At 34.2% G+C, this 22542-nt stretch overlaps 1 protein-coding gene across 3 annotated transcripts in view; it reads right to left on the bottom strand.

The window, feature by feature from the left end:
- The window catches only part of gmip (GEM interacting protein), a 65518-nt gene that overhangs the window by 21582 nt on the left and 21394 nt on the right, over nt 1–22542 (bottom strand). For all 3 annotated transcript variants that reach the window (XR_012401231.1, XM_689070.9, XM_073945053.1), the window contains exons 5-11: nt 16868–16993; nt 12077–12141; nt 7958–8065; nt 7791–7871; nt 5388–5549; nt 3725–3862; nt 800–990 (exon numbers count right to left, since the gene is read on the bottom strand). Coding sequence is in view for 2 of the 3 variants with exons in the window: in XM_689070.9 (XP_694162.5) it covers nt 800–990; nt 3725–3862; nt 5388–5549; nt 7791–7871; nt 7958–8065; nt 12077–12141; nt 16868–16993 (871 nt within the window). In the remaining variant the exon portion in view is untranslated. The remainder of the gene's footprint in view (nt 1–799; nt 991–3724; nt 3863–5387; nt 5550–7790; nt 7872–7957; nt 8066–12076; nt 12142–16867; nt 16994–22542) is intronic.

The following is a 22542-nucleotide window of genomic DNA, read 5'->3' as shown; positions in this document are numbered from 1 at the left end:
TATTAATGTGGCAAATCAATCAAAAAATATGAACAATGTGCTAAAAATATGATACTAACAAGCTACCAGAGAAAAAAATGAAGAGATAGCAATGCTAGCAATATGTTAAAACATTCTAGCAACATGTTATTAATGTGTGTTAAACAATGTGCTAAAACACTCTATTAACATGCTACCTATATAAAACATACTACAATGAAAACAAGATGATAGAAATATGTTAAAACATGAAAGCAACATGTTGCTAAAGTGCCAATGCAAACTATGAATGCGAACTATAAGACACTCCACTAGCAAGTTACCAGAGTAAAACATGCTAATATGGTAACAAGATGCTAGCAATATATTAAAACATGCTACCAACATGTTATTAATGTGCCAATGCAAACTAAAAATGCTAACAATTTGCTAAAACACTCTATTAACATGCTATATAAAACATACTAAAATGATAACAAGATGCTAGTAATTTGTTAAAACATGATAGCAACATGCTGTTAAAGTGCCAATGCAAACTAAAAATGCTTACAATGTGCCAAAACCTGATACTTACATATACTAAAAATGTTAAAATGATAACGATGCTTGAAATATGTTAAACCATCCTAGCAACTTGCTGCTAATGTGCCATGCAAACTAAATTTACTAACAATTTGCCAAAACACTTTATTGACACGTTACAGTAGTCTTTTTTATATTATTCTCAATATTTTTTTTTATCATGGAACAGTTTTGGTACCTAATATTTTTATGAAAACTGAGATGAATAAAATGACTGAGGAACAGCATGTGTCCTCACCTCCTGTTTTGGGGAATGAACTCCTGAAAGATGTAGATCTGGGGAGGCTGGTCAGGCAGGCGTTTGCCCAGGATGTAGTGCAGGTAAGGTTCACCTGGCTCACAGGGTGCGCAGGTCAACTGCAGATTTTGGTAGGCCAGGGGAACCGGCTCAGTCTGCTGCCGCTGGAAATTGAACATTTTCATTGTCGCCTGGTGCAAAAACAAACCACAGACACTGGTTAGGACGACATGGGTTATTGCAAGTATAAAGATACAGTGTTCCCACTCTAAGCCACATTCACCTACATTTCCCTAAAGTAAAAAAATGACTAAAAGCCAGATTTTTTGCTTATAAAGAATAGATAAATAGGCAGCTATTGTGTTGAGCAGTTCCTCTAGATTTATGTGGTTCTGTAATCGCTAAATTGAATACTAGACACTCAATTTACAGAAGCTTGCAATTTTCTTTTAGTTGTCGCAGATTTCCCACAGATGTTGGCCAACAAGGATGCTGTTCATATGGCATTAAATTTGCCTTCTGCATAGTTTTTTAGATGAAATAACACAATATTTGCATGTAGTATGCGCCTGCACAGTGTGCGATAGCTTGAGTTGTCACAGACATCACATGACACGGCAATTTCCCTCATATGTGTGACCTGCTTGATATGCATCATGTGACATTTAGTCATTCGACTTACAAACAAAGAGGCATTCAGCAATTCAACACGAAGAGGCAATATCAACGCAATCTCATGGTAATTTGTAACTTTTTGATTTAGTGGCTAATTAATATTAATATATGAATTCGTACAATCTAATTTGTACAATTTAGTACGATTTGCTCATCACCAAATGACAGTTGGGACTAGGGGTGGGGTGCCACATCTCCTTTTAAAAATCGTACATTTTCAAACAACTGAACTCATACAAATTTGTGCGAATTAGCCACTAAACTGACAAAACGTAAAATACCTACGTTTCCTCGTGAGATCAGGCTGGTAATACACACAAGAAGTGCTAAATACACAAAGAAACTGTTAGTGCTAGAGAACTAAAGTGCTAGAGTAAGTAGTAAGGGAGTGTTTCTACAGTTGGTTTGTCAAGCCCACTCACCTGTGTGAGGCACAGTTTGAACTGTATAATATTTTGAGGTTGTAACATTTGAGGTTCACATTATTGCAACACACATTCAGCTGAAGCCTATTTAAACTAGGATAAGTGTGTTATTGTGATCATTAAACTTCAATATTTTGCATATATGCATCATTCCAGCAAAAGTATACATTCTCTTTCTCTCTCTCTTAAAGTAATTAAAAAAAAGAAAGAGACCAATGGTTCGAGGTCAAAATGAAGAATTAAAATGTGGAAATTTGTGTAAAGCAAAAAACAAAAATAAATAAATAAATGCCAAATGAAATGTAGAGCATGGGTCTCATACTTAGTTCTTGGAGAGCCGCAGCTCTGCACAGTTTAGCTCCAGCCCTAATCAAACACAGCTGATCCAAATAATCGCGGTGTTCTAAAGAGTCTTGAACACCTTGATTAGTTGCATCAGCTGCATTTGATTAGGGTTGGAGCAAAACTGTGCAGAGCTGCCGCCCTCCAGGAATTGAGTTTGAGACCCATGATGTAGAGAAAGCTCAATGCAAAATAAGCCATTCTTCTCCAAAAACTGTTTAAAAATAATAAAAAGCAACAGACAGGATTTACCAGATACAGCCTGGTGATTGGGAAAGTGGGAACGGAAGAAGATGGCAGTGTAAAATACCCTAACCATAACAACAAAACACATCAAAATAATTTTATAAACTTTAAATATGTAAAAATGCAGCATAGAAAAATTACATTGTAATAAATGCGAGGTGGGAAATGATGTTTTTTAAAGGTGAGCTGTCCCTTAAAAGTGCAAAGCAAGAAAATTGCATTGAAATAAATAGGAGGTGAAATTTAAAATGACAATTAAAACTCCCAGATATCCCATAACTTTGATTAAAGAAATTTCTTTAATAAATTCAACAATATTCCAGAAATTCTATGACCAATGGGAACTCTGAAGATGCGTACATTTTCTAATTGGTCACTACTCATATGTTGTTGCATTTTTGGGCTTGCTAGATTTATTCTTTAAATGGATGGTTAACTCAAACAAAATTAAATGCAATTACTATTTATTCGCTCTCAATTCCAAACATTTATTTACAGTTGCAATCAGCCCCCCTGAATTATTAGCCTCTCTGTTTATTTTTCCCCCAATTTCTGTTTCATGGAGAGATTTTTTCAACACATTTCTAAAAGTGATAGTTTTAATAACTCATTTCTAATAACTGATTTATTTTATCTTTGTCATGATGACAGTAAATAATATTTGACTAGATAATTTTCAAGAACACTTATACACAGCTTAAAGTGACATTTAAAGGCTTAACTGGGTTAATTAGGTTACCTAGGCAGGTTAGGGTAATTAGGCAAGTTATTGTATAATGATGGTTTATTCTATAGACTATTGAAAAAATAAAATAGCTTAAAGGGGCTAATAATTTTGATCTTTGAAAGTTTTTTAAAAATTCTAAACTGCTTTTATTGTAGCCAAAATAAAACAAATACGACTTTCTCCAGAATAAAATATATTATCAGACATACTGTAAACATTTCCTTGCTCATCATTTGAGAAATATTTAAAAAAGAAAAAAAAATCAAAGGGGGTTAAATAACTTCAACAGTAGAAGTGGAGAATATATTTTGAAGAATGTTGCAAAGTGGTAGCTACTGATATAATAGTAATTATAGTAATAGTAAGAAAATAATAACAACATTTTTATAAATGGTATGCTGTCCATTTAACAGTGCTAAACATAAAAGCCTATTGTTAATAGCATTTAGGTCTCTATACTGTGCATGATTTTCTGGCTCATTGCTGAAAACTTTTCAAAGGGGAACCCACCTCTTTCAGCACAGTGTCTCCTTGACAGATGAGCTTGCGTATGTGGACGATGATCTTGCGCTTCACTTTGTCCAGCTCTTTCTGATGGTTGTTTGCTTCACTCACACACTGTCTGTACTGCATCTCAGTTTCTGTAACCTACACAATCACAAATAAAGAGTTCGGATGAGAGCTGCCATCTGAAACTTATATGTAACTTGTATGATTATAACTATCCTAAATTACTGTTATTAATAATTTGTGTAACTTGTGGTAAGGACACTGTAAAATGAAGTAGATATTATGATTTCAGCTAAATATTTGTACACACTGTTTGTTTGCTTTACATTGAACTTTGAGTGGTTCTCGTGTTCAGAATTATGAATACAAATTATACAAATTATTAAAGTCGTCATCTTTTCTCTTCAAAGAGAAGATTATTTCTCTTAAAAAATGTATCGAAGTTTTATTTGAAGTTACTATTTCCTGCAAAAAAGTTCTGTCAAACTATTTTACTGATTAGACAACTAAAATATTTAAAAGCAAATAACTGCTTTGACACAATATCCTTTAAATACAATTAATATTATTTTGCAATATGTAATAATATATTTTTTTAACTAGTTTTTATTTAAATTAAAAAAAAATTCATTTGTTTGGTCTAGGCGACGCAGTGGCGCAGTAGGTAGTGCTGTCATCTCATAGCAAGAAGGTCGCTGGTTCGATCCTCAGCTCAGTTGGTGTTTCTGTGTGGAGTTTGAATGTTCTTTCTGCACTCGCGTGGGTTTCCTCTGGGTGCTCCGGTTTCCCCCACAGCCCAAAGACATGCAGTACAGGTGAATTAGGTAGGCTAAATTGTTTGTAGTGTATGAATGTGTGTGAATGTTTCCCAGAGAGGGGTTGCAGCTGGAAGAGCATCCGCTGTGTAAAAATGTGCTGGATAAGTTGGCGGTTCATTCCGCTGTGGTGAGCCTGGATTATCAAAGGGACTAAGCTGACAAGAAAATGAATAAATGAATGAATGTTTGGCCTTCATTAAATAGCTAAATAAAACGTTTGTGATCAAAAAGCTTATTAATTGAAACCATAGTGTTTTAGAAATCTTACCATTACAATTTTATACTTTTACAAACAATACAATTACATTTTCTGAGCAACTCTGAGCCATAATAAAAATTGTATGTTCATCAAATTCACATTATTTTATTATGTTCAGATTTTTTTTATTTAAATAAGTGATTATTTATTATTATTGATTAATTTATAATTTATAATTTATTATTATTGATTCATTCAAATATAGGATTATTGTTCCGATTTAAAAAAAAGAAATGTGTGAGTATTTCTTTTTAAAGTATATGATTTTTTTTTTTACAATTATTAAATATTATTATTCGCAGAGGTACATTTAACAAAAATAACAGGCCTTTTTCACAATTGTATTCATTTTGGATTTTAAATTATGAAACAAAATGCATCACAAAAAAAAAACAAACAACCTAAATTTGTCCTAATATAGCAGGTAAACTACCTTCCTCAGGTAACATCGAGATAGTGTTAAGCAAGGCAACTCTCAGATATGTAACACTGATAAAAAAATAACCGAAACAAGCAGTTATTAAACTGAAAAACTATTATGCTTTGTTCTCTTTTGTTGATGTGAAATTACAGAATGAGGAATGACCTTGGTCTGTGCATCATCTCTGGACTTCCTCCTCTTGTCCAGCGTCTTATAACCGCCAGTGTCCTCTTCAGCTTTGGCAGTCATGGCTTTGGCCTTCTCCAGCTCCTCACAGCGCTGCATATACTGCTGCCGGGCTCTCTTCAGCGCTGACACCGCATCATGCTAATACACAAATCCACATCAGTAACATACATCAGCAAAAACGGTCCCACTTTATATTAGATAGTCTTAACTAATATGTACTTAGACTGAAATGAATCATTTGTTAGAATGTAATAATATGTAAATACATGTTTTTTACACTGTATTTTGATTGAATGATTAAATACATGCATGTACATTACACTACCGGTCGAAAGTTTGGGGTCAGTAGTATTTTTAAATGTTTTAAAATGACCTTCTCCTGATCACCAAGGCTGCATTTATTTCATCAAAAATACAGTACCAATTGTAAAATTGTGAAATGTTATTGCATAAAATAACTGTTTAAAAGTATAGTTTATCATTTAATTTAATCATTTATTCCAGTGATTTTATTGATGAATTTTAAGCTTCATTACTCCAGTCTTCTGACTCACACAATCCCTCAGAAATCACTCAAATATTAATTATTATTATTATTATTATTATTATTATAAATGAGAATAAAAGCAATAATGACTGACGTAATAGACACAAACATTTTCATAAAAAACAAACAAGAAAAAAAAATTATCCCAAACTTTTGACCAGTAATGTACATTTGTAATTATTTTCTGTAATTACATTTATAACACTGTTGACCATCCCCAACTTAACCGAGCCTTAAAAAGCAATCCTGAACAGAAAGGATTCAACCTGGGATTTAAAATTGGAGATAGAGTCCACCTGACAAATATCTAACGGCAGTGAATTCCATAACTGTGGTGCTATGCAGCTAAAAGCCCTGCCACCAAATGATTTAATCTTAAAATTTGGAACTGAAAACAGTTTAGCCGTAGAAGATCTCAGTGAGTGCCGAAGAGTGTACCAGTGAAGAAAAACAGAGAGATAATCGGGTGACAGGTTGTGAAGTGCTTTGTAAGTTAATAAAAAGAATTTTATATTGTACACGATAAAGAACGGGAAGCCAATGCAAGTGAAAGAGAATTGGAGTTATGTGTTCAGAAGCAAGTGAGCGGGTGACTACCCTAGCTGCTGAGTTCTGGATTAACTGTAAGCTGTGAAGTTGGTTAAGAGGGATACCAGATAGGAGGGAACTGCGATAATAAATGCTTGATGTAACCAGAGCATGTACAAGTACTTTGTTGGGATAGTGAAGGGTGAAGTCTTGCAATGTTACGCAAGAGAAAAAAGGCAGATCTTGAAATATAACTAATATGTGAAGTAAACGAAAGCATACCATCTAGTATAACCCCAAGACTTTGAATATGAGTTGTAAAATTTACTGGAGAATTATTGATAGATAAAGGATTGAGCTTTGGAAAGAGCAGATTTAGAGGCAACCAGAAGAGCTTCAGATTTAGTGGCATTAAACTTTAAAAAGTTACTGGTCATCCACATATTAATATCTCATAGACATAAGAAGGTGCTTGCCCATCCAGTGCTTTAAAAAACAAGAAGTAAAATCTAAATTCTAAAATTAACGGGAAGCCATTAAAGGGATGCTAAAACTGGTGAAATATAAGCAGGTGTTTTGCTGCCTGTTGAAAGTCTTGCTGCCGCATTTAGAACCAACTACAACCGTGCCAATGAAGATTAAAGGAGACCAATATATGAGGAATTACAATAGTCTAGGTGAGATATGATAAAAGCATGGATGACTTTTTTCAGGAAAGCATAGATGTTGGTTCGATTGCCTAGTCCGAACCCAAGTTTGATTGTTCACCCGAGTTCAGAAAACATTGTTCACACACTAGCTAAATGTACTGAACTCTAAAGTCAAACATACCTGGATGCGGACCAAAAGTGCTAGTATGAAAGCACCCTAACTACTCTTACCAACTGAGCTCATTTGTTTTTCTAGACAATGCTCAGAATCAAAGAGAACTCCTAGATTTTTTTACTTGAGATTTAACACATACAATAAGACTTTCCAAGCTCCCAATATAAGACATTCTTTTTCTTATGGGGCCAAAACAATCACCTCAATTCTGTCATTATTAAGCTGTTAAGGAAAAACAAGCTCAATAATCTGCCAGTGGGGAGGCAAAATAAACTTATTTTAAACCGAGAATATTTTACTTACCCTACTGGCAGATTATTTGACTTGATTTAGGGAAACACTCACTTAATTTTGACCTATAATTTCTGAAAACGAACATATAGTTTTTACTTGACTGGAAAATGCTTCTTCATTAAAGAAGTTTTAAATATTTGTGTATATAAATCAAACAGATAAATATTTTTTGGCAGTGAACTGACCATCCTCTTCTGCTCCTTTGACCACTGCTCTTTGAATTCCCTCCTCCACTTGTCGATCTCGTTCCTCTTGGCTGACAGGGCCTTCGGGACACAAACACATCACACTTTACATTCATCAGATATAGTGTATTTGTTTGTAAAGATTGCTTAGATGTTGGATGGAGCACCTGGTAGCAGCGCTGTTGTATGTTTTCAGCGCTTTGTTTGGCTGATGCGCTGGTCTTGAGATCATGCTCCAGCGCCTGTGTGTAGATATTCTGTAGAGGCATCATATCCTGTCCAAATAGATCAATCAAGACAGTTATTTGACAGTTATACAGCATAAAACAAAACAACACTTAACATAAACATAACATGTTTGTTACATAACATGTAATCTTGCCACTATGATGGTCAATTATCCACCAGTTGAGCATTCTGAGAACGCGATATGGTTTAATGTGATTCTAAATTCACAAGGTGTGTGTTGTAATTATTTTATTATGTAATCTAACGAGTGCTATTGTCATGTTTATATGTGAGGAGCCTATTACAAGAGTGCTTCTCAGCATCTTGGAATAGCCTGATTTACAGTGAAATTATTCAATTATTCTTGTGGTTTTCCATCAAAAATGAATGCTCTGTGATTTAGCATTTGAAAGAAAAAGAAAATGGGAAAAATGTATAAAGTTTAGCATAGGGGTGTCCAAACTTGGTCCTGGAGGGCCGGTGTCCTGCATATTTTAGTTCCAACCCCAATTAAACACACATGAACCAGCTAATCAAGCTCTTTCTACGTATACTAGAAGCTTCCAGGGAGGTGTGTTGAAGGAAGTTGGAGCTAAACTATGCAGGTAACCGACCCTCCAGGACCAAGTTTGGACAGCCCTGGTTTAGTAGGTTTGCTGGTGTTTTATGAAATAGTAACCAGCAAATATATGAATAAACATGCGTTTCTGTCATAAGTCTATGTTACATGTTGTGTCTGTATTGTCCTCATTCAACGCGTCTATGTTTATCTTGTATCTGAGCACATGGCTTGTTCCTCCCTCCTTGTTTCCAGCTGCCACACCCACTTGTTTAGCCCTCATTTCGTCCTCGTTAGTCTCAGAGTTTACACTTGGTCGCTTCTTTCTTTCCAGCCTTTATAATGTGCTCTCCTCCCTCATGTCTTTGTTGGTTCATTGTTACTTGTAGCATCTTGTGTTACCTGTTACTGCTTGACCGTGCTCGTTTCTCTATGCTGTTTGTGAGATCGAGTTGTCTTTGTCTAATGTTTGTTTGTGTTTTTCAGTAGGCCTTCAGAGTCATCCCCATCTGGTTTATCCTTTTTTAGTTTGTTTGTTTGAGTTCTTCTATTTATTTTATTTGTTCTAGTAATAGCTTTGTGTTTATTTCCCTTTTATTGGATTTATTTCCCATTTTATTTCAGTAGTTAAGTCCTATTTTTTTCTCTCTACTTTCATTTTATAATTAATTTTCCTTTATTATTTTCTTAATTTACTTTCCCTTTGTCTTGTGTCTGTGTGTGTGAGAGAGAGAATCTTGTTTTGATCCAGCCCTGGCGGCTGGCGTTCTGTCAGGCTACCACTGGTGAGACCACTACTTTTCAGGGGTGCCTCATTTAAAGGCTTCACCACCTCCTGCCTGTTCTGAGCATCCTGGCTCAGGTTTCTGTTCCCTAAGCAATCTGTGGCCACTGATTCCTCCATCAAGGACTCGCCAGCACATCTACCTTTGTCTGTCTACTCCATCCAAGATTCCCCAGCACTACCCTATTCATCACCGTTGGACTGTGTGTCACCTTACCCCTACCTCATATCACATTATTGTCAATAAACACCCACTGCACTCATTCTGCATTTGGGTCCTCCTTACTCTAACTGTGATAGTTTCCTTATTCTTTACAGTTTTTTTTATTTGCGATAATGCACAAATTTCAGACTTAAAGTTTTTTTTTAATATATTTTTTTAATTTTTTAATACGAAGCTCAGGTATCTCAGAATGCATTGCAGCTAAACCAGCAAACGCTAATAGTGTAGGAGAAAACCGGCACGGTTTTTAAAATACTCCTTTACCGTGTCACAAAATTAAGTTTTAACAGATTTTCAGGTGAGAATGTAGTTGTTTTAAACTCGAATCTGCAGTTTATTCACAAATATAACGCGACTTTGACAATGTGCCTCAGCTTATTTGGACCCCATGGTCATCACCTCCCACGCCGAGAGCAGTTTTATTTCGGCCAGTCCATGTCGGATGCTGGATCTCATCACTCCATTGTAGTTAAAACATTATATTTAATTCATTCTGTGCATATTTATCAAACAGTTTTTGATCTTTTAAATCTATTATTTGATCTCAGGTGTATTATTTTTTCAGTATTATTTTGTTACGTTTTATAATTGTCTATAATTATGTAACCATGTTGTACGCTGTTTGTATTTGTTTACCAAATTGTTTGACGTAATATTTATTTCTTATTGTGTATATATATATATTACTTGTATAATTACCATTGTAGTTTGTTAAATATGATAATCAGAGACACGTGTCTGTGTATAATAGCTCATTTTACTTCAAATTTGCATGAATTTATGTGTAGGCTACATTTTCCTAAATCAAAAATGTAAATTCGTAATATTAATATAATATTTATTACAGGGTCTTGCTTTATATAGTTAAATCATTTTTTTGTTAATGTACAGTGAAACAGATGAATCCATGGTGAGGTAAGTTAGAGCATAAAGTACGCTGCCATTCCATTTGAAGAAGTACTACCCGGCAGTTCGTTCTTCCAAGTCTGAACTTGGCAAGTCTAAACTTCCAAGGATGCAAATCCAACTTTGCGTACTTGATATTGAGAAACAGCCTAGAATACACAAGACGTGTCATATATTTAGTTTTGAATGGGGAAAAGTGTAACAGTCAATATGGGAAATGAAGCCCCACCTTCTGTACAGGTGCCAATCATCAATCGCTATTGACTGATGATTCTCTAGCTGTGTCTCATTTCAGAGACTGCATTCTCCGAAGGATGCAGACTTTAAAGGTGAGTGCTTTGAAATCCACAACTGAACTGAGCATTTTGAAATGAGTTGATCTAGCCTGCAGAGTCCGGATCTCATCACCAGGCAACCTTAACAGCTGCTGTTAATAAGCACTTATGAAATTTGTAATTACTTTTTTTCAAAGTGATTATAAAACTTATTTTTAGCGATCTGAAGGCAAAAAAGGTATACAGAAGCTGGAAATATGTCTATTTTGATCCATACATGTACGCATTAAAATGTAAACTGTCAATAAAATCTCTCTTAAGTAGGATATGTCATAATCTTTTTGTTTTTTTAACGTGTTTAGATCTCCAAGTAAAATAAACTTCATTCATACATTTAATCTGGAGTTTTTTTTTAAAAACATCCTGCCACTATCAGTGCGCAATGAATCTTGGGACGTTCGAGGCCGCAAAGGATCACCGGTTGTGTCCTTCATTACCTTTTGAATTCTTTTTAAACGAGAAAGCCTTCGGCGTGCCGCAATGACGCAGCGCACTTCGAATGCATCCTTCAGAGGGTGCAGCCTCTAAATTGAGACACAGCTTCTGGGAGAGGGGCTTGAACCAGAAGTGAGTGTCTACAGATTTTGTGTGATTCAAACATTTAGAAATGAAACAAAAGAGAAAGATGTTGTTTCATTTTATTGGTGATTCCTAAGATGCAATTTGATCGTAAGCTTGGCAAGCAATTTTGAAGAATTTGATGATTCCCCATTCAAATAGAATGTCCGAGCATAATGCTCAAGTGACGTTACAGTCAATAAAACTGTTGTCATGCCAACTTTCGCAATGGTTCCCCCACCTCCGAGCTCTTCTGTTTGGTTCACTGCTTTTGGGCCTGACAGTAATGAGCTGCACTGCATGTAAAAGTTGAAGATCTTTCTACTTTACACTACATCCAAAAAAAAAAAAACCACCCCATAGTGCTCACAGGTGCAACACTTCAAAAGACATGAGATGTGAGACTTATGTGTTTACATTGAAAAACAATAGAAAAGTAGCACATTGGAGAGGAAAAACTGCATAAACGGCCCCAAAGGTATTTTTGAAACTTTGTTTTTCAAAAATTTGCCTTTTCCAAACACCATTGTAATCTAAATGATCAGCCAAAATGTAACGTTTATTTTATTTTCAGTTTAAAACAGTGTCTTAAATATTGATGTGTGGAGAAATGAATACACTAGTTAGGATATAACAACTGTTTTACACACACACGCACACACACACACACACAAACACACACACGCATTTTACCTGTTGAGCAACACATGACTTGGCTGCATCTGCCGCTCTCATAATACTTTTTGCAAACTCTTGCTCTGTAAACAAACAAAAGAATTGTTGTCAAATAAGACTCAGCACCACAATAGTGTCTGATATGTAGGGCCAAACAGAATCTGCAGATATGTTTTGCTATTTCTGCATAGAATTTGCAAAAACTCTGCAGATATATGCAGAATTATTTTGGGACTAGAAACTTAACACTATGCAAATCCAATCAGATCCCCTTATTTGAAAAACACAGCAAGTCTCTTATATAATATCTCTACTAAAAGACAGAACATATGACTTTACAAACTGTATTGTAAAGAAATGATTTGAACATTTTTATATTAGTCAATAATATTACTGAAATGAATTAAAAAGTTGAATAAATATACATTTACTCACATTTACACAAGTAAATAAATAGACTCAATGATGGGCTAAAAATCTGTGGATTTCTGCATGTGAAGATTCTGTGTTGGCCTACTGATATTTCACATTCTGAACACATGTAGCCAAATACTAAATGGAAAAAAACACCATTGACCAACAGTTATAAAATTATTTACATCTGTGTTGGTGGACTGAAATCAGAGTGCCGCAAAATATCAATACTAGAATGATCAAACATGCGGTGACATAACTATCGGGCCAGAAGCCATTAGCATCACTGCTCAATGGAAAATAGATATTCACTATAAGTGATTCCAGGAATGCTGCCCAGATTATATATTACAGTGGTCACGTACTGCATTTTTTCTCTGTACGTTCATTAATATTGATGCCTGCTCTTGGCTTGGATTCATAGTCAATTTTCTATTATTGCTCTGTTCATGTATTATACTTTAGTTTCTAGCAAAATATGCATTTCAGCACTGTTTATAAAGGTTATAATGGCTTGCTTGTTGACACTAAACTTGAAGCTGCATCCTTAAGCAATTTGAATTAAATCAGACATTTGCTGTGTCTTCTGAGAAACGAAGACACTTAAATGTATTGAGAGTACACTTGTAAAATGCTTTAAATCATGAAAGTATATATAATGTTTTTAGAAAACTGTACTTGCAGACAATAACAATTATTGTATTTATTATTTTATTAAGTTATACAGTTGAAGCAGAATTTTAGCCTCCCTTGATTTTTAAAAAATATTTCCCTAATGAAGTTTCACAGTATGTCTGATAATATTTTTTCTTTTCTTTCTCATTTGTTTTATTTAGGCTAGAATAAAAGCAGTTTTTAATTTTTGAAAACTATTTTAATGTCAGTCTTATTAGCCCCTTTAAGCTATGATTGTTTTCAATAGTCTACAGAACAAAACATCATTATGTAATAACTTGCCTAATGACCTTAACCTGCCCAGTTAAACTAATGAACCTAGTCAAGCCTTTAAACGTCACGTTAAGTTGTATAGAAGTGTCTTGACAAATATCTAATCAAATATTATTTACTGTCATCATCAACTATAAAATAAATCAGTTATTATAGATGAGTTATTAAAGCTATTATGTTCAGAAATGTGTTGAAAAAAATAAATGGGGGGGAGGGGGGTAATAATTCAGGGGGCTAATAGACTTTAACTGTAAATAAAATATAACTTAACTTAACTTTCATGATTTTTTCTTAACATATATACACGTAAAAGTGCACTTTATAATAATGTCAAATTAATAGTATTGGTCACACTTTATTTTGATGCTCTGTTTGTTGACTAAGTTACATTGCATCTACATGCCAACTATTTCTCATTAGATTATAAGTAGACTGTTAGGTTAGGGTTAGTGTAAGTTGACATGTACTTGCTTGTTTCTTATAGTCAGATAAATATCTGTTGAAGGAGCAGTATCAGCAGATATTAAGCAGAGTAGACAGTCTTGATTTGAATTGATGTAAACTATATTTTAAATAAACAGTTTTATGATCTTTTTACTTGTTATAAACAAAAATATGATCTGCTGACTAACATACATGTGAAATACTTGAATTTAATTTGAAAATAATTAAATAATTCAATATTACATTATCCAAACTCTAAGAAATAAGCGTGAGCTTTCACTGGGGTGGTACCTTTTCAAAAGGTACAAATGTGTACCAGAAAGATCCATATTAATTCCCTCAAGGGTATATATTAGTACCTAAAAAGTACAAACGTGTTCTTTTTACCACTATTAGTAACTAACATATACATTTGAGGTACCGACATACACCCTTTAAAGTACAAATGTGTACCTTTTCAAAAGGTACCACCCCAGTGACAGCTCCTGTACCTTTATTTCTAAGAGTGTAGCACATACAGTCAATATGCAAACATAATACATGTACGTGTATAGGAAAACAACCCATACTGTATGTACAAATTTATTAATGTTAGCTTTATATGTATAGAAGTAAAACCTACATACTGACATAAATCAAGCTCATTAATACTTTATATTAACATCCATTATTATATATGTAGATTCTGTATGCATGTACTGGTATTAATGTGTACTATGCAAACTTTAATTACACATATAAACTTAGAATATTGTTTAAATAGACATATTGTAGTAGATTCTTAGATAGAATATGAAGAGACGCAGTGGCGCAGTAGGTAGTGCTGTCGCCTCACAGCAAGAAGGTCGCTGGTTCGAACCTTGGCTGGGTCAGTTGTCGTTTCTTTGTGGAGTTTGCATGTTCTCCCTGCGTTTGAGTGGGTTTCCTCCGGGTGCTCCGGTTTCCCCCACAGTCCAAAGACATGTGGTACAGGTGAATTACAGGCTAAATTGTCCGTAGTGTATGAGTGTGTATGGATGTTTCCCAGAGATGGGTTGCAGCTGGAAGGACATCCACTGCGTGAAACATGTGCTGGATGAGTAGGCGGTTCATTCCGATGTGGCGATCCCGGATTAATAAAGGGACTCAGCCGACAAAAAAAGGAAAGAAATGATATGAAGAGTTCAGATGCAAAAACCTCTAAAAGCCATTTGAAATTTCTCTTCAAAATGAGCATTTTTATCAGGCTCCTGTCTGTAGGTTCAGTAATTTCAAGTTTATGGCAAAGAATGCACTTTTAGGGGCCCTTAAAATGAAATAACTCAACATAAACATAGGAGTCTGAGAAAAATGCTCATTTCAAATGGAAATTCCAGCAGAAACTTAGAGGTTTTGCATCTGAACTCTTCAAATGTAAAAATATAATTGGGATAAATGTATAGATTATATAAATCTAACATCCAAAAAAACTTGGTGGGCATATACATTAAAGACATAATCAACTATCTTATATACATCAACTGCTAAATTAAAACATACTATTTAATACTAAATTTTTTACATATCTTTAAACACGTTATATACATTTACCTGCTGAGATCTTTTTGAAATAGATATAAATTGCATACACATATATATTTTTAACATATTACTAACGTAAATGGCCTTATCAAATATAAAAAACGGCATATTTGCATGCATTTCACTTATCATGGCATACAGTGATTTTATATGTGAATTTCAATAGAAAATAGATTCAAATATAATTTTAAATACTATAAATCCTTGTCAGAGCATTCTGCAGTACAATTTAAACAGTCCAGTGATGACGGAATAATGAAATTACACAAATGTGTAATTAGTTATTTGCAAAAATCAATATAAATTAAATGCAATTTCATTTAGTTGCGATGTAACATTATATTTTATTGGATACAAGTTTGTATATTATATTATATTATATTATATTATATTATATTATATTATATTATATTATATTGTATTATATTATATTATATTATATTATATTATATTATATTATATTGTATTATATCATATTATATCACATTATATTTTATTATATTATATTTTATCATATTATATTATATTATATTATATTATATTATATTGTATTATATTATATTATATTGTATTATATTATATTATATTGTATTATATTATATTATATTATATTATATTATATTATATTATATTATATTGTATTATATTATATTATATTATATTATATTTTATCATATTATATTTTATCATATTATATTATATTATATTGTATTTTATTATATTATATTATATTATATTATATTATATTATATTATATTATATTATATTATATTATATTATATTATATTATATTATATCACATTATATTTTATTATATTATACTATATTGTATTTTATTATATTATATTATATTATATTATATTATATTATTTTATATTATATGTACAAGTATATTGTTGTAAAAACACATTATTTCCTTAAGGGGATAGTTCCACCCATAAGTATGGGTTGATAAGTGGGATTTAAAACTTAAATTTCTATTGAAATCCATAGTTTAGAAATAAAAAAATACTAAGGAAATCAAATAGTTTTTTCCCAAAAATTCTTCAGTACATCTTTCTCTGTGTCCAACAGAAGAAAGAAACTCAAAAACATTTGGAAAAATAAAGAATTGTCAAGAATTTGGTAAAACAATGCCTTTAAACAGTTTTTTTTTAAGTATACAGAAAACTGTCCACCAGAGGGCGTTGCTGGAGGGACGTAATGTTAAAGGTTACTTCATCCTATTACAGGTGTCATTCACAAGTCATATTCTCTCCAAGATCTAAATTTAGACTGTTATGCTGTTTCCAAGAAGAGGACCTTCGACTTCCCTTCCAGGCAGAAGTGATCTATGATTACAGCTTAACAAATCCAGCCTAATACAATGTGTCGGAACATTAAACACATCTAATTTCTGACAGTAAAAGTGTGTGATCTTACACAGAAATTAGAAGCACTCACCTAGGCTGATTCTCTTGTCCATCCAGGTGAGCAGGTCTTTGGCGTAGCGGCACCACATTTTGGCGTACTGCAGGGCAAGCTCCACGCCATCCTCGCAGTGGCAGAGGCTCAGGTCAGCATCCTGGGCTGAAAACGAACACATCAGCATCAACAGATCGTGTGTGCGCAAACTGGACCCGCTCGGGGCGGACTGAAACTTGTCCTCAACCAGCTTCACTGATCCTGATGGCTGTCAATCACAGCCTTCCCAATCACTCAGGATGAATAAAACTCTTCAAGCGTTGGAAAGTGCAACATATTTCCATCAAAACACAAAAATAAAAGTGATTAAATAATGCAGAAAGGCTCCATTCTTCAAATAAACACCATCTATAACAGTCAAAGAAACACTCTGTCTTTCCAAAACAATATTCCAGATTGAGAACTCAAATATCCATGCAAAAAAAGTCTGAATAGCGCCCTGGTCTTGCTCAGTTGTGTCTATCAGGCTTTGGGACTCAATGGCGAGTATGTGTGAGGATTTGATGCACCCTCCCTCTGTCTGCTGTCTCCTCCCTGTCCATCAAATGCTAAAAATCCGATCTGATTAAGAATAAACGTGTAGTTTTCCCATCATTTCTCTATATTATTTGTGCTGGAGTGTCTATATCCTGCTCCATTGGCTTGTTTTGTCTTGTTAAAGCATGTGTGGTTGTTTGTGTGGTTTTGGCTCAGCGGGGAGGGGATTTAATCCTGGACGGTGGCAGATTGTATTGATGGTCTGTGTATTAGGGTGGAGTTGACTTCCTGATATGACGGTATAGATTGTTCATCATTACCATGCACTTTTTTTAAACACGATGCCTCCAAAGGTTATATCACATGTAAAATAATTATACATGAATATCAGTTATATGACGTTGATTGCTTTTTCTTGGTAATACCAGTGTTGATTTGTACATTTTCTTGATATTCTGTTTAAATACACTGTAAAAAAAATTTAACAAATTCCTTAATGTTGTCCAAACACCAATAGATTGTACTTCGATATATAAAACTTAATGGTTTTTGCAAATTGAAGTGGATTGAGGGATTGAGCATAAAACAATTAAGTTGTCCCCCTAAAAAACTCAAGAATTGTATTGATTCAGCTCATTTTAAATAAGTAGTTTGAACAACCAGCAAATATTATTTTGACTTCATGTGGTCACACATCATTACCGTGATGTTGAAAAATCTTCAATAAACCAATTTTCTTGTAATCTTAAATTTTTAACCTTTATTTTATAGGACAGACCACTATAAAAATGCTGGGTTCCACACGATCAACATGAAGGAATTAAGTTAGTTATTAGTTTGTACAGATTGAAGTGGATTGAATGTAAAACAATTAAGTTATCTGAAAAAAACCCTTAAGAATTGTGTTGTTTCAGCATATTTTAAATAAGTGGTTTGAATGAACCGCAAAAATAACTTTTTTGATAGTATTGACCTTATTCTTCAATGCGGTAGTACGCTCGTTTTTGAGATTGTTTTAGAATTTCTGATTCAGTTGCCTATGGGAGAAATGACTAAGAATAATAAACAACAGAAATGGTCAAACTACTATACAGACAAAATATTATATTTTTATAATATAATAAAAAATGATCAGTTTGCAACATCAAGCAACAAGCTGTTTTCAACGTCTAAAATTGAATGGAAGCAAATGAGACCGAAAGTCTCGAGGCAAAAAGATTCAAATGGCTGCGCCCGCTCATACATGGGGAACAAGGTGAATAGAGGTGACAGGAAAGCATGGGGAGCAGATAGAGGGGAGAATCTCGATAAAGGATCTCGAGCTGGGAATCGAACTCGGGTCACCGAGAGCATCTCAGTGCTGTATGATGAAGCGCTAATCACAAATTTTTATAAAAGATGCAAAAGCTCTGTCTTTTGTAAGCTATTATGAATCTGTTTTTGGTGTCTAGTGAATGTCTTCCATTTGTATTTATTTTTTTTAGTTCAATTATCTTTGGAATTTTTGTTTGTTGCCTGTTTTTGCTGTATTTCGTCACCTTAGAATTATAAGGTTCTATCTGTCATTTTTGTCAAAATTGAGTTATTGACACATTCTTATTAAATGTCAACTTATTTACATTATGGGATGTTTTTTTATATAAAAGTGCTTCACTTTTTAGGACTTTTTATTAAAAAAAAAAAACAAATGTTACCCACATACTGTTTGCTATGAAATGCAAAAACTTTGAAGCTCAATATCTCAAAATCATTAAGAACGCAGATAGAACCTTATAATTCCAAGGTGACGATTTGTAAATTACTAATGCATAATAAAAAAAATAAATAAATAAATAAAAAGGCAAAAAAACAAAAAAACAACTCAGTTTCATGATCTAAGGTAGAGGGGAAAATAGTATTCTTACTGTAGTTGTGTGGAAACAATAATTTGCATTAGAACTATATAGAGCAGTAGTAGTGGTGTTCTCATTGCCATGATGGTACAGAGAAAAAAACTGGTCCTTGTCATGCAACTCATTTTGTTTTCATGACTTGAATGCAATAGAAATCTCATTCTCATTACTAAGAAATGAAAATTTCTATTATCTTTCTATTACTGTATTTGAATTTAAATATTTAGATGTATTTAAAAAAATCTCACTCACTGTCATGATGTAAAAAGGATATTTAATCTTAGTTTGGAAACATTTGAAAAATGTTATTTACTTTAATATATAGAGATATCATTTTTATTATCGTGACATGAAATTTTTTTTTAATTCTCATTACTGATGTGAAAACAATATCTCACTCTTAGTATTTAAATGCAAAATAATAAAAAATTGTGACGTTTTTAACATTTGTTTTTTAAAAATCACATTCTCATTACTGTAGTGTAAAAATCGAGTTTTTTTTTACCACAACTTCATTTGCGTCGCTGTAAAACAAACAAACAAAGTTTGTAAGACAACAAACTTCAGGACTTTTTGAGTCAAGTACAGTAATTGAGTTGAAAGTAGAGTCAACTCAAAATGTCCTGAAGTTTGTTGCCCTAAAATGCTAATTTGAGTCAAACTTTGTTATTTTTTTTTTCTCTTCCCTTTTCATTAAAACTTATAAACAATTTAAATTAAAAAAAATATATGATTTAATATGATAGTAAATATTATACAAGATGACAAACTGAAATATTTTTAGGGACGTCACGAAATGTCTCTGCTTACTCAGTTCCTTTGGATGATCTGATCTCACAGCGGGTGTTAGAGAACTAGGCTAAGACGCCATAGGAATAAATGGTTGATGCTGAAGTCTGTCTCAGGCATGTAAGCTGTGAAAGCACAGAGGCCATTTGAGTAAATAAGTTTGTGTTTGGGCTAATTCATAAACCATAGTCATTTTTAAAGATTCTCAAGTACTGTTTAACAGAGCAAAGAAATTGTACATAGTATTTCCTAACATATTTCTTATTTTTATTTTGGCAGGAATTGGCTGAAAAAAAACTGCTAAAGTCAATATTTTATTCCTGTTAAAAAAATAAATTTATTTATATTTTTGATTGGCTTCAGAGCAAAGTCTAATGACCAATTACGAAACCACTTAACATAATAATCTAGTTAAGCATTTAAAGTACACTTTAAGCCAAATACTAATGTCTTGCAAAATAACTAGTAAAACATTATAATGACCTGGCCCACAGCACTATAGCAAGGTGCATCAATAGAAATGAGTTAGAGTTATTTTATGTGTTATATCAGTTAAATACATGGCTTGTTGTCTTATAAATTTTGTCTTATATTATTGTGTTTGTTTATGTTTAAATTGGCTTCTGTGTTTTAACAATGACTCTAGAATACACAAGACGAGTCACTCATATCTTTTTAAATGGGAAAAAGTGTAACGATCAATATAGTGAATAAAGCCCCGCCTTCTAGTACAGGAGCCAATCATTGATCGCTACATGGTGAAAAAAGCCCGCCTTCTAGTACAGGAGCAAATCATCGATCGCTATAGACTGACAATCCTCTGGGGGAGGGGCTCAGACCAGATATGAGTTTCTGCAGATTTTGTGTGATTTGGACATTTAGGAATTAAACCAAAGGCACAGATATTGTTTAATTGTATTGGTGATTCCTAATATGAAATTCAATTGTAAGCTTGGCAAGCAATTTTGGAGATTTTGATGTTTCCCCAACGCCCAAGCATACAGCCCGAGAGACGTTTCAAAGATGGCTGCAGAGTGAAATCACTTAAATTAAATGGACTTTAGCTGCGTCCCAAATAGCATACACCATTTTGTAGTATAAACAGTGCAAGTAGTGTGCAAGTACTCAAAAAATAGTAAGTGGACTTTAATTACCCGGATGATGTACTCATTCAGCCGCTAAAATGAAGTGTGTAATGATGATGGACCAATGACTGTAAAAAATATGGACGATGCGACAGCCACTTTTCCCATTGAACGCCTTGAGGGCAAAACGCCTGCTTGACGGGCACAAACTGTCGCAAAAGACTGCTGAAATTGGAGCCTTGACATGCGCAGAAGGACTGTCTGATGGAGCCAGAGGAGGAGCCGCGAAAATGAGCGGAGTCGAGCTTCCAACCAAACGCTTTATGTAAAATCAACCACGCCCCCCGAACTTCTCAGCATGCGTTTGCTGTCATATCAACACAGATGGATGTAATAACGTTAACAAATATAAGGTTTTTTTATATTCAATCGCGCCAGCTCCGGGCCGCAGCGCATAACCTACTCGCGGCGTCGCGGGCTGATTCCGCCTCGCATGCGGCAGCGCCGGCTCGCTCGGCCGCCGCATCTGGCTCAATTGACTCGGGCTGGAATCGGGCAGTGAGTCCAGGCATCCGGAGTAGGTCCAGCAGAGGTAGTCAGTCTGAGCTCTGAGGGGTAAGTCTCCGGCAGGCGAGAATCTAGCCGAACTGGTCCGAGTGTATTTTGTCATCTGGGTGGCTAGGCGTGTATCAGCAAACTAATAAAGCCCGCAAAAAGTCCTAACCTCAGCGAATAAACAGTGTTCCACCAGGATCATGTATGTCAGAAACTATAGTTTACTGCTGAACTCATTTTGTCATGGTAAAATAACACAGTAATCGAATAATAACATTTCAGTCTACTTCAGTCTCCTGCCGAAGCTCAGACGCGCTGCTTTGAGAAACTGTCAATCACAGCTGTCAATCACGATGACACGCCCAGCATTAAATTACTGCTAAAAACAAACTGTTTACAAAAATGAAGATTTGCACCTATTTCAGCACAATAACCAGTGCCTTAATCGACCTGAACCATCTTTCGGGAAATTTTATTGCAAGTGTTATAATTTTTTTTATTTGGGCTCAAGTCTCCTTCATTAACACGGAGGAGGCGGGCTTTATGACTTGTACTACAGCCAGCCCCCAGGGGGCGATCTAACGGCCGAGACCTTCACTCAAACGCAGGCTTGCGGCACACTTGTGATGGACACTTCACGCACTCAACGACCGCAGGTTTGCTTACGTAGCGAAAGGGGCGGAGATATCGGACGCACATGTTGAATAACTTTATTTATTTTGGATGGTGAAAGCAAAATTCTCCTACGAGAGTGACATAGATATACATCTATGCGAGAGTGATTATAGCGCCTCCCGATGGTGAATGCGGCAATACTCACGGCAGGTATTATTTGATAATTCGGTCGTTTATTTCA

Source organism: Danio rerio, chromosome 3, assembly GCF_049306965.1.
Source record: "Danio rerio strain Tuebingen ecotype United States chromosome 3, GRCz12tu, whole genome shotgun sequence".
NCBI lineage: Eukaryota > Metazoa > Chordata > Actinopteri > Cypriniformes > Danionidae > Danio > Danio rerio.
The sequence above is the reverse complement of the archived record's forward strand: the minus strand, read 5'-3'. Positions and strand labels throughout refer to the sequence as shown.